The following is a 16,675-nucleotide window of genomic DNA, read 5'->3' on the forward strand; positions in this document are numbered from 1 at the left end:
GCAGATGTCAAGCAAACCTTTAATGGGTTATTAATTAAAAAAAAAAAAAAAAAAAAAAAAAAAAAAAAAACAAGAAAGCAAGAATAAAAATTGATCAGTACAAAAATTAACAGCAGATTCATTTTCCTCCTTTATTACCTGTATTTGCAAGTTTGCTATAATTTAGTAATTTTAATAGAATCCAGCATGTTCAGAAGTTTGCGGGGCAGGGGGGGGATTCTTATTTTATGTAATACTTTAACAAATACTAAAGTACTATAAAGAGAGTAGCTGTTGGGATTAAAAAACAACTCAGGTAGCTTAAAACCAAAATTTTAAAAATTATTGTGAATGAATATAGATTAAAATTCTTCAGTGGCCAGCATTTTACCTTTGTATGTGCTTCAGTGTTCAGTACTTTTTCAGGGATAAAAGTGAGTTTTTCCAAAAGTGCTGATGATCTTGATGTCTGCTGGAGCTAGTAAAATGAAGTAATTTTTATTTATCTGCTGAACTAAAATGCTTGGCTCTTGTTTCAGAATATTTTGGTCTGAAGGGCTGACATTAAGTTATATCCTTAGGCTGTGAAATACTTAAAACATCACTAGAATAGGCTCAGTTACCCGTTTTGTAGTAAAGTGAAAAACAGTTTCATTATAAATGCATTTATAACAATGAAGACTAGCCTTACAATTTAAAAAAGCATTCATTTAAAAATATTTCCCAAAATATTTTTTGTCTATCAATTTTAATCTCCCATGGTCATCTTTTTTTATAGCAAAACAATCCATTTTCTTCTTGATCACTATAAAATGTAAGGTAAGAACAAAAATGTACTTAAGAAAAAGAATAAAATGCAGTTATTCATCTGCTTTGCAGGTTAATTTTTCAGTAATTTCTCCTGCTTGCCTAATTTCTTGCCTAGACAAATTGAAATTCTTACTGCGGTGTCCTTGAAAGGAATCTTATCCTGGTTGGTGCAGGCTCCAGGCACTGTGTGTTTGGTCAACAAGCAGCAGTGGGTGGTCAGGCTGTAGCACAGGACAAGGGCCCGCTGTGCACAGGAAAAAGTGTTCAAAGGTGTTTGAGGCTGGTGAGGAAGTCTGCCGCCCTTCAGAGAGTCAGGAGGCTGTAGATCAGCCTTCTCTCGCTATTGTAGCCTGTGAGAAAATTCACTGTGAGATACATAATGGGTGAGAAAACACAGGAGCTGTATTCACCTGGTTGCACATCTTGTAGAGTCTTTTTTTTTCTTAATAAATCTCGCTCACATACATAATGTATGTGTTGTATGTACATGTAGGTGTTGAATGTGAGTAAGTCTGTGTAATGACTGACATTTGACTTTACATGGAAAATCTCACTGAACCGTTACTTAACCTAAGGTTGGTCACTTGTTAACAATTTTCTGTCACTGAAGGTGGTACTGGCACAATATTAATTCCCTGATCACCAGTAGCTTGTGTAAAAATCTTTCCTGGAAGTCATGCAATTGATGCACCAAGCTGGCAGAATTGCAGTGGCTGAGACTGGATTATCGAATGAGGCAAGAGATGTGTGACTCCTTTGAGAAACCTCTGCCTGCCAGACCTCAGAGGGAGGAAGAAACCCAGACAGTTGTGGAGCAATGGATATTGCAGAACAATTTTTATACTCAGTTTGGTAATAGTTTGGGAATATGAAGGTAAAGCAGCTTTTAACATTTTAAATCATTTACTGGTTTGTATATAATGGAAAAATTTATTTTAGGCAAATGTCATGTCTGTTTTCTTTTTAATGGAGGTTGTAATGCACTGCTTGCCACGAGTTTGCAGGTAGCAATTGAAAAAATGAGGTCGGGTATGTACATGAGCTATAGGTACTATAGGAACAGAAGTACCCTATAGTATGATTAACCTGCAGTTAGGGGTGAGCACAGGTGGCTTTTCATTTACAGAAAGTTAGAGAAATTATATCAAAAAGAACTGTGCTTCTGCTGTGTTCTTTAGATTCTTATTTTGGTGAGATCTTACTGCACTAGAACAGAAGAGGGATGAACAAAAGCACTGACATTTTTATTTCACACATCCTCTGAATGCACATTCAAAATATATGTGCACAAAAAACAGTACTGAGATCCTTAAAACTTCATATTTGATCTTCTCATGATTAGATAGTTGTAAATGTAATAAGTGTTAATTATACTTTTGTTTTGTCATTACTGTTGGGTAGAAGAAGAGAATGCAGTACATTTTTTTTCCTCTGTTTCCTTGGTAAAATATACACTTGGCACTGGAGTCACTGACAGATAATTCTCCATGTATTTTGGAAAAAAGAACTTTTATAGCTTCAAAGATGCAGTGTATTTTTTAAAAGTAAAGATCTACCGGGAATATTTTTTTCATCTTGTTTATACTTCTTTGAAACCTGTTAGCACAGTAAAAATTTAATTTCTCAAAACTTTAAATTGTTGCTGTCCTACATTTAGGATCTAGGAATGTAAAAATAGTACACAAATCAAATACTGAGTGGGCAGTAAATTATTATTTGGTTAGTTTATTTAGGTTTATAAATATTATTGTCTGCAGTACATACTAGTATTAATTCATTGTATTGCATTATGCTGCTAAATTTAAGCTGCTGGCTCCAGAGAGGGAACAAGTTGGGATAGAAGAAAAATTGTTTGTAAGTTAGCTCTTGACTTTTTTTACAAGATTTATGTGCTAGTGTGCAGTCTTCAAGCGCTATCTTCTGGTAGGGTGAGAGCAAGATCAGCTTTGCTAATGTAGTCCAGATGTTTATTAGTCCTGAGGGTATATGTGCTGTTGTAGTTCCCTGCTGCTGTGTTATACTTGCTTGTAATGCTAGACAACCAATTAAGAAATTAGTTCATGTTAAACTTTCTTTTCCTGGTACGCCAGCAAACTGATGATGTGTTTTTTCTGGTGGAACAAGAGAGTATTCTTTACATGTTTTCTGTTACTGGTGAATGTATAAACCATTCAGGCTGCATGGGCTTAGTGCATCAGCAGCAATATAGCTACCTAGAGCAAGTGGTTTTAATTGAGCTAATCCACATTAACGTGTTTTGGTAAGTGTCTGTTTTTCTTAATTTGGCACTGTCATTTTTAGAGACCATCTCTTTACAAGATATACCCTATATTATTAACACACTGTCTGAAAGCTGAGGACTTAAATTCTATGAAGAGAGACCAGAGTGATTTTTTTGTTGTAGCTTTTGTGAAAATATCACTGTTACACTCTTGCTGGTGTTTTAAATTTTTTAATAAAATATGTTTTAAATAGCAATGCCTGTGACAATTTATACTTAGCCTTCTTGACATAATTTTTTTTTCCAAATAAAATGCAAATATGTTGAATCTCGCTCAAATGTTCCTGAAATCCCAGGAATTATGTGAGACACTTAAATTTTCTCAGGGTCTTCTACTATTTTATTTTTATTCTGTGTAGAATTTCTGTAAGATAATGAATATATGTATTTTTTGATCTGAAGAGGAATTAATTTGGTTTTGTTTTACTTAATTCTGTAAGATGGCTGGGTTGTCTTCCTGGATGCAGATTACTGCAGAGCTTTGGTTTTTTACTTTCTCATTATTGTGCATTTTTAGTTTTTTCAAAAGGAAAAATCTTTCCACAAATTCTTGTTCAAACTCACTGTAGATCTTGTCTGTGGTAACAGTGGGTAATGCACTTAAATCACTGCAACAGATTCTGTTGCTGAAAACTCACCAGTTTTAAAGCCATCATAAAGATGAGTTGTGTTTAGTAAGTGGTGTAGGAGTTATACAGTGAACAGAATCATAGCACAGCCTGAAGACAGGAAGGCTGAGTTCACTGAGTCAGTTAATACAGTGTGTCAGTCACAATTGTGAATGATGCAGCTAATTGGATTTATTTACTTATGTGTCTTATACCATGAACAGTAAGATGATGAGTGGAAGAACTGACAGTTATTCTGGTAATGATAATGCTGCTGTGATAGGCCATAGCAAATTTCTTTAAAAGCCTTTAAAGAATTATAAGAGAAAGAGCGTCCTTCAAAATGAACTAAAACCCAATACTGTCACCTATTGGAAGTTTGTGATAAGTTTCACAATACTTTATATTGCTCTTTAAGCCCCAGCTATTGAAGTAAAAGGATTAGGTATACTTTTTTCTGCCATGCTGCTCTAACACCAGAATAAATGTGCTTTGAATAGTTTTTGCTTTGTGTTACTCTTGAATCTGAGTATTTCAGTGTTACAGCTGGTAGTCATCCTCTGTGACCTTCCTGTTATTTTAAGTGAATGTAGGTATCAATGGAAAAGGTAACAGTATAAACTCAAATGCTGGGATTCTCACTACAAAAATGCAGCATTAATTATCAGGGGTGGTTTCATCTCAGTATAAGAAAATATTTTTTTGCATTGAGAACAATCAATCACTGAAGTAAGCTCCCGAGTGACATTGTACAGCTGCCATCATTGGAGGTTTTCAACATTGGACAGAGTGCTAGATAATCTTACCCTGGCTCCCTTTCCCATTAAAGGTTGGGCTAAATGATCTTCTGAGATCCCTTCCAACCTGGAATGTTCTATAGTTCTGGGAATATTGATTGATTTAAGTTGACTTGTTACAGCTCAGTTGAGCAATGCTGAAGTAGTTTTTGATGACTACTTTCAGAAATTACACTATACATGAAGTGCATAAAGCAGCAATTTAGACTTTTTAAAAGTTATTGACAGTGTCACACTACATCTAAAACTTATAGTCCTCTTATTCTTATATGTTTGGTTTTCAAAATGCATGTTAGACTCCAAGTATCTACCTCCATCAGATTAGATCCTCGCTTAGACTTGTGAGTAGTGACCTACATATGGACAGGCACACAAAAAATAATTGTTTGATACACTGGAAAATATTTTGTGGGTTTGTAATTATGTATAAATAAGGACATTTACAAAGGAAACATGCCATTAGTTTATCTGATTCCTGATGATGGATTCTTTCTACCTGAACTTTGTAGAGGCAAAACAGCTAAGTAATAGTTGAACACTCTGTCTTTAACTGCTTCAGCTAGACACAAAAGAAACTTTTGCTATTGAAAAGTGTATTTAGGATATACACCAGGAAAAAAAGCATGGGCAATTTCACTAATGGCATAAATAAATTTTTATCCATGGCTTTCAAGCAACTTGTTAATTTACTTGTTACTTAGGCCATTAATTATAAACAGAGAAAGATACAGTCCAAAGAATGGCATTTTCCCTGTGGTACTTGTGGTTTTGGCTTTGCTACAGGAGTCAGTAGTGGTGGTATTGAATAGCATTGATACAGGTGAAAGAAGAGTCTAAATAAAGCAAGACTAAGAATGTTTTTTCAAGATAACATTTGTATCACTGAATTAAATTAGAATTCCACATGCAGCATACAATTTCATGTCAACTGATGTGCAAAATTATTCTAACTTTTGGGTTTTTTCCCCTCTGCCCAGGCAACGCATTGCTCCACAGCCCCATGCTGGACCTGGACAGTGATGTGCGTCCATCGCCAATCGGCCACCTCAGTCAGACCGCTTCGCTGAAAAGGGGCAGCAGCTTTCAGTCTGGCCGAGATGATGGTAGGCATCTGTTCTATTTGAAAAAAAAAAGCTGCAGGCCCCACTGTCCACTGTGTAGTGTAGTCAAAAATCCCAAACAAAAACCTACATACTGTGCGCTTGTTTTGGATTGTTACAAAATACAATTCTTTCTTCTTATACACCACTGTTCCTTACTAAAGAAGTCATCCATGTTTTCTGCAAGCAAAGAGCAGTTCATAAAATTCAAATTCAAGTTCAAAGTTTGTTTCTTAGAATGTAGTTAAAGTAGTAAAAGTATTTTTTTCTACAAGACCAAATCTTCTCTCTTGCATACATAGCCACCTACTGTCTACTTCGTTTTGCTTGTTATACCTTTTGTATGTTTGCTGAGCTGATGGTTATCCTTGCAATTGCACATTTCTGTGCCTTCACATATCTGGCTCTCTAATGCTTTAAACCCAAAAGGGGAAACAAAATGTTTGACTTAGCTCAAGTAGTCTGTCTATCCACAACTGGCTGAGGCCTTCTGTGTTGTGTCATCAATACCCTTATCCAAACAACTTCTTCTCAAGAATCTTTCAATGGTGACATCACAGGAGACAGAAAACATGCTTTTCACAGACTAGATCATTCTTTACTGAAATAGCTGTCTTAGTGTTACCCTTGTCACTTCTCAGCCCAAAGCCTTGCATGGAGGTTATTAACTATGTGTTACAAAGCAAAACACTAAATTGCTGATGGTTTTTAGTGGAATTAGTGGAATACCATCCACTATTAATATGAATGCCACACTTAATGTAGCAAGCAACACCCAAAATCCAGTTTATTTTTAAGTTGTTTGAATTCTTTTGCATGAGCAGGGACTTAATTGCATATATGGCTGACAATTCCACTTGGATTATTTTGTTTTGAAAATCTTAGTTACGTATCTGTTACCTTTTACAAACTGAAAAATGTAAATTTGCAGCAAATTTTTCATGGTCTGTAGAAACCAATTTAAACCAAGATTCAAAGGAAAACTGGAGAATTGGAGCAGTATAATAATCCATCCCAATAATAGATGCATCTGAGTTGAGTTCTTTGGTGCTTAGGTGCATATGACCACTAATAGCTTTGCCATCCTTGTTCTCTGAATGGAGAGACAAAGCAGACCTACAATTTAGGATGCCTGTGCAAGAGCTGCAATTCCAAATGTGCTGTGGTGTGTTCTGTTTTCAGTTTGTTTGTGGATCTTTTTAGTTTTGGGTAAATTTAAGGAATGGTATCTCAGGACTTTTTTGGTGATTTGGTGTATCTGGGGTTTTTTTTCTCCAATATGTTTGACAGTGATTGTCCAAGATATTGGTTAAAGAAACTACTATGAATTCAAAACTGTAGCATTCAAATAACATTCAGCTCTTGCTTGAGCATATGTTCATGAGAATATATCAACAACAGACAAAACCTCTAGTTTCCTCTTTAGATTGTTATAGCAGAGATTATAATAAAATCAATGGAATAAAATATAGATTGGATCTTTCTCTAGTAACAAAGTAAAAATATCCTGAATTTGTGGCCAGAATCTTTTGATATTGATGTGCAGTAGCTTATTCTAAGAGGTATCTGCTGTCTGCAGGCTTGGGACTAAATCTGAAATATGCATCCTCAAGGAGAAAAGGATTTCATAGATGAAATAAATCTTGCCAGTATTTTTCAGTTACCAACAGACATCCGTGGTTATAACCTTAGATTGGTGTTGGAGCTTTTTGCAAAGATGCAATGGTTTCTCAAAGGAACTGAATTTTTTTTCATTAGAAGTTGGTGTTTGTAGAAGTTACAGAGCCTCTGCTGCTGTAGCTCTGTTGGCACAGCATAGTCACAGCTTGTTAATGAAAGTTTTTCTGCCACTGAGTCTTGACCAGTTCTCTGGCAGTCATGAACCAAGCCGGTGAAAGTATTTCAGCTGTGTCCACACTAGGAGCTTTTCTATAGACCTCTGACGTTTTCATGTCTCCTAAATAGATATATAACTCTCAGCACATTTGCGCTTGAGTTATGTCAGACCCTCTTTCCAAATTTTGGGCTTCCATTATGATTTTATTTTTGAATACTAAATCAAAATGCCTAAACTTTTTGGCCATGAGAAGAAATGGGTAGGGCAGATGTTTTATTCTCCAGTAAAGAAGCAGAGCAATACATGATCCACACCTCGACAAATGGAAGCTGCTGAAGGTATGCTGTAGTTCAAGGAGACTCAAGACTGTCTACAAACATAATAAAATAGTGAGGCTCTGGTGAAGCCTACTAGTATGTAATGTGCTATTATGTAATGTGATAATTTTTTGCCTAACTGGTGAATTCCTGTTGTGTGTAGGCAATACTCTGTAGCAAAGTAGATGCAAGAAGTGCTGTTTCATGCAACATTTTTCTGCATTTCCAGTGTTACATAGGCTGATATCATAGTCTCAAATTGATCATTTGTACAAGACCTGAGCTCATACATAAACACCACATCAACAAACATGTAGTTTTAAACTCTTGTGGGGGCTTTGGTGATTTGTTTTGGGGTTTTTAAAAAAATATATGATCTCTTTGTCCAAGTGTTCCAAAGCAGACTGTAATTCCTGAAGTGAAATACAAGTCTCTTATCATTGTGTTGATACCCTGTTTTTTTAAACCATTCTAATCATGGAGGTATCAACAGAGAATCTAGATGTTTGTGGAAGAATATTTTACAAGGTTTCCTTTATTTTCTGTGTTAAGGATTACATCTGCCTCTGTTCTGTTTTCTCTTTACTCCCTTTCACCCATTTCAGAGGAAACTGAAAAAAGTTGCCAAGATTTCATTAAGAAACTTTTCTAATGCCTTGATTGCTTTCACATTACCTTACATTTTAGAGAGGTTTGAAGACAGAAGACTGAATGGACAATCTTTAGGTGGATTGCTTTAGATACCCCCACAAGGGGAAACTATTCGGTAGATACTGTCACAGTGCTGGCACCTTGTTAGCATACGAGAGGAGAAGAAAGTTTGTATGCATACAGGTTGTGTACACGTATATGGACTAGGCTTTAATTTTTTTTTATTTTTACCCAAAAGGTTTTATATATACTGTATAGTCACTTGTGTAATACAGTGCAGCAGCGAGCTTGTAGTACATTCCTGTTATTTTTAAAAATGTTAATGTTGCTTTTTCCATCCTCTCTTCCCCTTTTAGCTTGGCGATACAAAGCTCCTCAGCAAGTTGTATTTGTTGAAAAGTTGACAAAACTTGTTGTAAGTCAGCTGCCCAACTTCTGGAAGCTCTGGGTTTCCTATGTGAATGGAAGTTTATTCAGTGAGGTATGGATTCTTCTATATAAAGGACTTATAAGTAACAAAGGCCTGTAATAATAATATTTGAAGTATTATATTTCACTGGTAGAAGTAACAAATTCTTTTAGTAAAAGATTTTTCTACAGTGGAATTACATTAAATTCTGACAGTGGGGATTGTGTGTGTGACTGTCTGTGTTCCAGTTGCTGGACTCAATAATATCTGTGTACTTTCACCTCTTACTCATAGCTGGCCCTTCACTGGTGATCTGAAGAAATAACACATTGCATGATGTGTAAAAGGCAGAGTCATACAGAAAAAATATTGTTTCCTTTCTTTGGAAAAGGAGCACTCATTTCTTGAATTTTAAGTATTTGGAAGTGAGGTTAAGTTCAAGACCAGAATTGCAAAATAACCAAGGCACTGAGCAGAATTCACAGACACATTATAGGGAGTCTAGTCTGAAGGGTAATCAGCTGCAACTGCCTGTGCTACTATGCCTTCTTGCTCAGATGATCTGATTTTTTCAAATCACCTTGATAATGCAAGAAGAAGAGGAAAAGCAAACGTAATGATTTATGACACATGTTGTTTTTATATGCACGCTCTTAACAGATTTTGAAAGGATACCTCTCAAAATTAATTTTTGATTAATTATTTTGTCGTATACTATGTTCTGCTGTGTTTAAATTCTGAAATCATCATGTCTATCTACTATTCTTTGCAGCTTTAGTAGGAAGAAAAAAGCCTTTGAAAAGGAACATTTGGAAGCTTATGTACTTATTTTCCAAAGAATTAATCTACCTTCTGCTACTATTTTTAAATTAATATCCTGTTTTCATATGATGATACTAATAGATACTATAGCACTTTACATGTTGAACGCAATGTACAGAGCATTATAGCTTCAGTGAAATAGATGCTATGTGTGATTCTCATTTTACATGATAAAAAACAAAAATATGACATTTACACCTAATGTTCAGAGAAGGAAGTAAAATCAAGAATAAACCTTAGTACTGCTGACTTTCACAAAAATAATTTCTTTCATAAGGGAAATGACAACCTTTCTTCTCAACACCAGTACTGTTGAAAATTAAACTTTACAAATTCACCTCTTAAGTTTATTGTGATTTTTTTTTTTTCTGTCTACAATGAAATAGAAAGCAGTTTCTAGAGAAACAAAGACTGGAACTGTAAACAAGATCAAGAAATCTTGCTCACGAAAATGTCTGCAAGTGGAAAATGTAGTGATCTTGGGGCTGTCTTGCCAGAACAAAATGTTATTTCAATGTATAAAAAAAGAGAGGTAGTTTTGTTGTTAGTCTGTAAGGTACATATGGTCTTCTATGTTTGGGCCTAATTCTGAACTTCTGATAAATTAATCCCCACACATTTGGTTTCTCCCACTCCTTTGGTCCTTACAGAAGCCCTACAAGTTCTTGGGGAGATAGGAAGGATTCCATTCCTCCTGTGTGTTTTGCATGCCACAGTCAATTGAGGATGAGTGACAGGAGGGGATGGCATAAGCTGGAATATTTCTAGAGCACCTAAGAATATCTGTCATCACAGTGCATTCAAGACTGAAAGTTTGCATTTTGCTGTCAGAAACAGTAAAAATTGTAATTGTTCATAAAGAAAATTCTTTTACCATATGCTTGGTATACATCAACAATCAGGAAGCAAAGCAATTGCTACATTTTTTTAAGAAACATCCTATAAAAATGGTATATAGGGTTATTTCAGTTAGCTTATTTAAGTCTTCAAGACATTTAAAAAATGTAGAAAGAAAATCTCCACATATGCATTTCAGGATGTATTTTATGTTGTTCAGTTTGTAGGGTTTTGGCAGGTAGGGTGTTCTTTTTAGTTCTGAAAGATTAGATGTATGCCTTAAAATATTGTCAGTTAAGATGTGTGTGGTATTTCAACAGTTTAAAAAGTTGAGTTCTTTGAATCACTCTAGGTGAAGTCACAAATGTGAGTAGTAACCGTTGGTTTTACCACAAGATAGTTTTGGTCTGTCTGTGCAAGAAAGGTTTAAGATTGGTCTTCTTCAAAACCACTGAAAAAAAAAATGTATCAAGGATCTATGAATTGCTCTGTTTAATCCAGCTGTAAACCAGTGTCAATTTAAAGCTTCTATCTGAACTTTCAAGGAATACAATTTATTTTCTTTTTAATGCTTTAGAAGAGAAAAGTGGGAGTTAAATGCAGCAATAATTTGAAGGTTGTTCTCCTTGTCTGAAATGGTATAAATCAGAGCTTTAACATACAAGAGTTTTATAGCTATGTGTTTTCCAAAACTGTTAAGCAGTTTGATTTTTCTCTAATTTTTGCTCACTTCAAATAATTTATTTTGTCTTAAAAATCTTAAATGCTTTAACTAAAGAAGGATTTTGAAAAATAGAGCATTTCAAATGCTCTATTTTCAAATGAATCATTTGAAAGTAAACTGATTGTCTTTGAGGGCACTTGTGTCCTGTTATTGCAATTCTTGTCCAGTAGATGTTGCTGTACAAACATAAAACAGGAGATTTTCTAAGTATAAAGTTCCGCATCTGCACTTCACCTAGGATTTGAAATAACTTTTTCAATGTAATTTACTCCTGAGGTCTCAGTACTCTTCACAGAAGGGTAGAACTACAAACAGGAAGACTATTAGTCAAATCATGTTTTTCTTCAACTGTAACTGTCTCATGCAAAGTGTACTCATGTTCCTCTGTTCTCAAAGAACTGTCAATAAAGATGCTGCTTATTTTGCAGTCTTCTTACAATTAGTTGAATTATATAAAGACCATTGTAACAAAATGCTGTTCTAAACTAAACAAAAACCCTGCAGCACTCCCCCTACATCATGCATTTCTAAATTGCCTTCATTCCAAAATTTGCCTCTCACTTCATATTGATGTCTTTCTCTGGTAAGTTTCCATGCTAAAAAAATACAGTTTCTTCATGTAAACTTGATGCACAAATGGACTATATGTGTTTTAGATCTCACCAACACTGCAGTGAGAAAACTTTAACCTCAGGAAGTTTGCACTGCTTGAGCAGCTACTCTTTGCTCAAAGTCTCTGACTTTGTCTTAAGCACACATTTTTCCTCAGAATTAAACATTAGGGTACTTATCTACAGTAAGTTGAGTTTATTGAAATATATATAGTCTTTGCTTAGTGAAATGCCCTGAGTTCATTTTTATAATTACATCATAAACTCATCAGTTTTCACTTCTTCACCTTGAAACCCATTTTTTCAGAATTATTTTAACAGTGGTTATAAGATACTTACACTTTTCAACTTTCTCATTTTTACAAGACTGCTGAAAAATCTGGCCAAATGGAAAGATCGAAGAAAAATGCTAGGCAAAGACAAAATGATTTCAAGGTAAGTAGTTGGGGGAGATGTGGTAGGGAGAACCCTAATTTCTTTCATTTGTCCTTCATGGCAAGATACTTTAGTGTCACCTTGAAAAATAATATTTCCTGTATAATTTGTGTACTCTCACACCTCCTTTTCCTCCCTTCTCTACCATATGGAGCCACCTGTAAATGTAACATTTCTCCCTCTTGCATATAGCAAATACATGGCTGCTTAAGCATCTTGGAAGAGATATTTCCTTGATTTTTCTTCCCCTTCTTCTGATGCAGAAAATGATTCAGGAAGTGATGCACTCTCTGGTAAAACTTATACGTGGAGCCTTGCTTCCATTCACCCTCCGAGAAGGAGAATTAAGACAGTATGGTGGCTGGGAGATGAAATCTGAACTTTCTGGCCAGTGGCTGACACATGTTATCCAGACTGTAAGGTAAATGGATCTCTGGACTCATAAAATCATTCTATTCAAGGAATGTGTGTGCTTTAAGACAAAATGTTTTACTCATTTTGTTAAAAACCCTGAATTTTGAGAATGTTAACATTTTCAAAAACAGGATTGCAAAAAAAATTGCTTATGTCAGATTTAGGATTCTATGTACAACTGTAATTATCGATGTCTCATGGTATAGTCTTATTACATAATAATGTATTCATTGTTTTCCATAGCATCTTATGAAAAAGTTTGAACAAAATATTTGCCTGGCACAGCATAGAGCATAGGCACTCAGTGAATGAAACACAATTAAATTCTTTAAGGTAGAAAGCAATTATTTGCTGCATTTGCTACATATCTTCCTATCTTTGCCAAAATGGGTGAAAAGAACATGTTTTGCACTGTAGCTATTCTTAGATCACAATTTACCATTACAGTTGTTTAATGGAAGGTGATATCCCTGCTTATAATGTCATTCAGCTTAATAATGTACATTTCATTAATTGCAATATTATTCACTAATGTGCATTTCATTAATTGCAATATTATTCACTAATGTGCAAAATTTGCTTGCATTTGTCTGTGGGGCCTACAAGAGTTGTCATTGCCTTTTGAAAAGTAACTACTTCTTTTGAGTAATACCCAGGTATGATACTGTACTTTAGATCTTGAGTTTTCAAAGCAGGTAACAGGCAAAGCACAGATGAAGAAGAGGAAGAGGTATAATAATGTGTAGATATTTTTAGTGCAGATGGAATGGTACACACCTGTTGTCAAGTCTGTTTAACACTTTCTGTCACTCTGTTGTCACTTAAATTATCTGTACTGTAACCACATAGAAAAATATTTCTATGTGAAGTTTGTTATTCTGGCTGAGTTTTATGAATGCTTTCAATTTAAGAAGGAACTGACTTAATGAAAAGATATAAAGAGGCACCAATGTTGTCCTTTTATGAGAAGCAAGACATGAGTTTCATTCAAATTATAAAATTCTAGACTTTAGCACTTGCACATCTGTAATACTTGCTTGGAAATGTAAGCAGCTGTTCTCTAAAGGTGAGCTATGCTCCTGATCTGAGATAAGATACAGGCTAAGGCTACAGACTACATGAAGACACTCTTTCAGAGAATCTCCTTTTGCTTTCCGGGCACTACCCTTGTAATGAATAACTGAACTGAGAGCTGGGGAAATCCTCTCTCCCTCCTACTCCTTTCCCCACCTTGTTTTCTTAGTTTTCTTGTTTTCTTAGTGATGCCACTTGAGCAAAGTGGGCTAGACTTTACTGAAAAGTGATCAAAAGTAGAGAATAAAAGGACCATCTGGAGAAGAGGAATGGAACATGTCATCAGAGAATATTGATCAGTGGTGACCAGGTCAGAAATTTGTGCAAGTGCTGCAAGTACATTAATTTTCAAGCCCCCATACTTTTACAGTCTGACAAAATTCTTGTGACTCACTAATGATGAAGGTAGGCTGTTCCCAAGAGGAGTCTACACATTGCCTAAGACCTTTATTTGTTGCAAAGTTATGTAATAGCTTAAACCTTACTTTCACAGTCCATAACTGAAAGTCATTGTGAAGCACACGATGGAATTTTACTACTTTTTGCCATCTCACATATGATTTACTGTTTTCTGCTTGTATTTAAGACTGATAGAACTCACAGTATTAGATAACAAGGAGTTGTCATTACATCTGTTGATCTTAATTTTTCTGCTTGTTTGTATGTCTCACACAGCTGATATCACGCATACATATTTGTGTGTATCACACAGGTGGTAGCACAATCTTTCTCTTGTACCCCATCCTGTCATTGCCCAGTATGAATAGGTTTCAGAGAATAAATTAGATCTATGCAACCAAGTAAGCCATTGCTGATAAGATTTTTGCCTTACTGTAAAGGTAGGAAAGGTATGTATTTGTTAGGGTGTATTGTAAGAGAAAAAGGATGATCTTAGGGTTGTGACAGCTGTGTGCTCAGTGGAATCAACTCTAAAGTACAGGGCTTCTGTGCAGTCTAAAGTAACTTAACTTTCTCATGGACAGGTATTTACATTGTGTTTCCTGACTGGCTGAGATAGTACAGATTTTTCTAATCTACTAATTCAATAGTTGTGCTGGCTGGAGAGCAGCCTCATTAATGGTGGGAGTTTGGTGGTTTGTGCCCAATACCAGGGGTGGAACTGGAGCCTACAGATGCATGATTGAAAATGTTCCACCTGTTTGCTTTGTGCCTTCCTGTTCCTCCACTTTGGTGCTTCCTATTACCTGTACTGTCCCCAGTATTAGCAGTAGGGCAGATGGCAGTGACTGCCTTTGACTTGTCCTTGCTTACAGATCTATGAGTTGGATAAAAGCAGTGAACTTCCCTCTGTGCCCCTAAGTCTGTGTTTTTTAGTTGAAAGCTGAAATGCTAGTTCTTGCAAGTAGCTGCTGTGTTACTATTTCTAAAGGAAAAAAACAGAAATTAATGTCTCCATCCTCACCTGTAGTACCAGTGTTTTGTGCCTGGTCAGAGTTGGAAGCAAAACAGTGAATTATTTTACTCTGCCCATGGTGCAGTAGCTATATTTTAGCTCCCATGATATACATATTCTTAGCAATCTGATGCACACCATTTCTGGCAGCTTAATCATGGTTATTGTTTTCATGCAAGTAAAAAAAATATCACAAAAACCCAGTTCTGGATCTTGTATTTGACCTAGGCATTCATCTAAAAACAACAAAAAAGGTTGCTTGTGCTCCAAAAGGATTATTCTTGGATCATAGGACAGGAGATCAAGCAGGGAAGTGCAAGAACATGGTAGAAAAAAGGTGGCATGTTGCTGTGATGATATTATTGTAATCTTAGAGAAAAATAAATCTGCATTTACAATCTTCTTATTTAAATAAATAATTAATCTTCTCAGAATGGGGTAATGGGTTTTCAAAGATATACTGAGAGCGGAGCTGTTGTATTTATATATGCAGAAAATGTCTGAAAAATTCAGTGTAGTCATATCAGCTTAAAAACCCTTCATATTTACACTTCCACCTAACTTATTTGTTTTCTAGGCTTAGTTCTGAGTCTCTTACTGCACTCGAGATACCCAATGACATGCTTCAGATCATCCAGGATCTTATTCTGGACCTTCGTGTACGTTGCATTATCGTGACCTTACAACACACAGCTGAAGGTAATGGAAGGCTGCAGGTGCCCTTGCTCCCTGTCACTCTTTGTGCCCCTAATTAGGCCAAACCATGGTCTTATAGATAACCGTGTTTGTTACAGATATTGTAGTGGCAGTGGACTCATCTGATTCTGTAGTCTCTCACAAGAGTTACTGAAGTACTTCATTTTTCTGCCAGAAATAATTAATGAGTATTTTCTTCCCTCAGCCTAATAAATATAGTAAGTTAGACTTGTTTCTTTTGGGTTGAGACAGTTCTACAATGCAAGTGATTTATTTCACTATGCGGCTTTTCCATGTTGGAAGTAGAAGTTATTTTCTTTCTTGAGGTTTTCTATAACATGAAGAATTAAGTAAACAGTGTCCCAACCCCAAGGACCAAAAAAAAAAAAAAAAACCAAAAAAACAATCCACAGCCCTTTATAAAGTATTTTAGTTGTGTGGGTTCCAAGGCTTTTTACTAACATTGTAATCCCTAGGGTTTCCTGCTGTGTACACAATTTTTGCCATTAGTGTCTGGACTGTGAAGACCAGTAACACATTCTCTAAATCTAATGTGACTTAATGTGATCTTAAATTTCAATTAAGTGGATCTCCTAGAAATAAATGTTTCTCCTAAAATCGGGGCAGATTGATCTACTAATTCCCTTAGCAGGGCCATGGGATTTTTTTCCAAAAGACTACTTACCCTCAATGTTAAAAAAAAATTATGGCTTTTTATTATTACAGTTTAGTCACTATTAATCTTTAACATATGATTCAATTCTGTGTAGGCTAAGAGTTTTACTGTAAGCTTAAGTATGCCAAGAATAGGTGGCTATATCAAGCAAGTTTTTAAACTTTTGGTGATAACAAGTCATTA

At 35.5% G+C, this 16,675-nt stretch overlaps 1 protein-coding gene across 2 annotated transcripts in view; it reads left to right on the forward strand.

Annotated features, from left to right (window-relative positions):
• Positions 1–16,675, forward strand: part of EXOC2 (exocyst complex component 2) — a 126,499-nt gene that overhangs the window by 60,252 nt on the left and 49,572 nt on the right. For both annotated transcript variants that reach the window (XM_021544771.3, XM_085571326.1), the window contains exons 12-16: positions 5,453–5,578; positions 8,737–8,861; positions 12,150–12,218; positions 12,482–12,639; positions 15,698–15,819. In XM_021544771.3, the coding sequence (XP_021400446.1) occupies positions 5,453–5,578; positions 8,737–8,861; positions 12,150–12,218; positions 12,482–12,639; positions 15,698–15,819 (600 nt within the window). The remainder of the gene's footprint in view (positions 1–5,452; positions 5,579–8,736; positions 8,862–12,149; positions 12,219–12,481; positions 12,640–15,697; positions 15,820–16,675) is intronic.

Source organism: Lonchura striata, chromosome 2, assembly GCF_050655825.1.
Source record: "Lonchura striata isolate lonStrDom1 chromosome 2, ASM5065582v1, whole genome shotgun sequence".
Taxonomy (NCBI): Eukaryota; Metazoa; Chordata; class Aves; order Passeriformes; family Estrildidae; genus Lonchura; species Lonchura striata.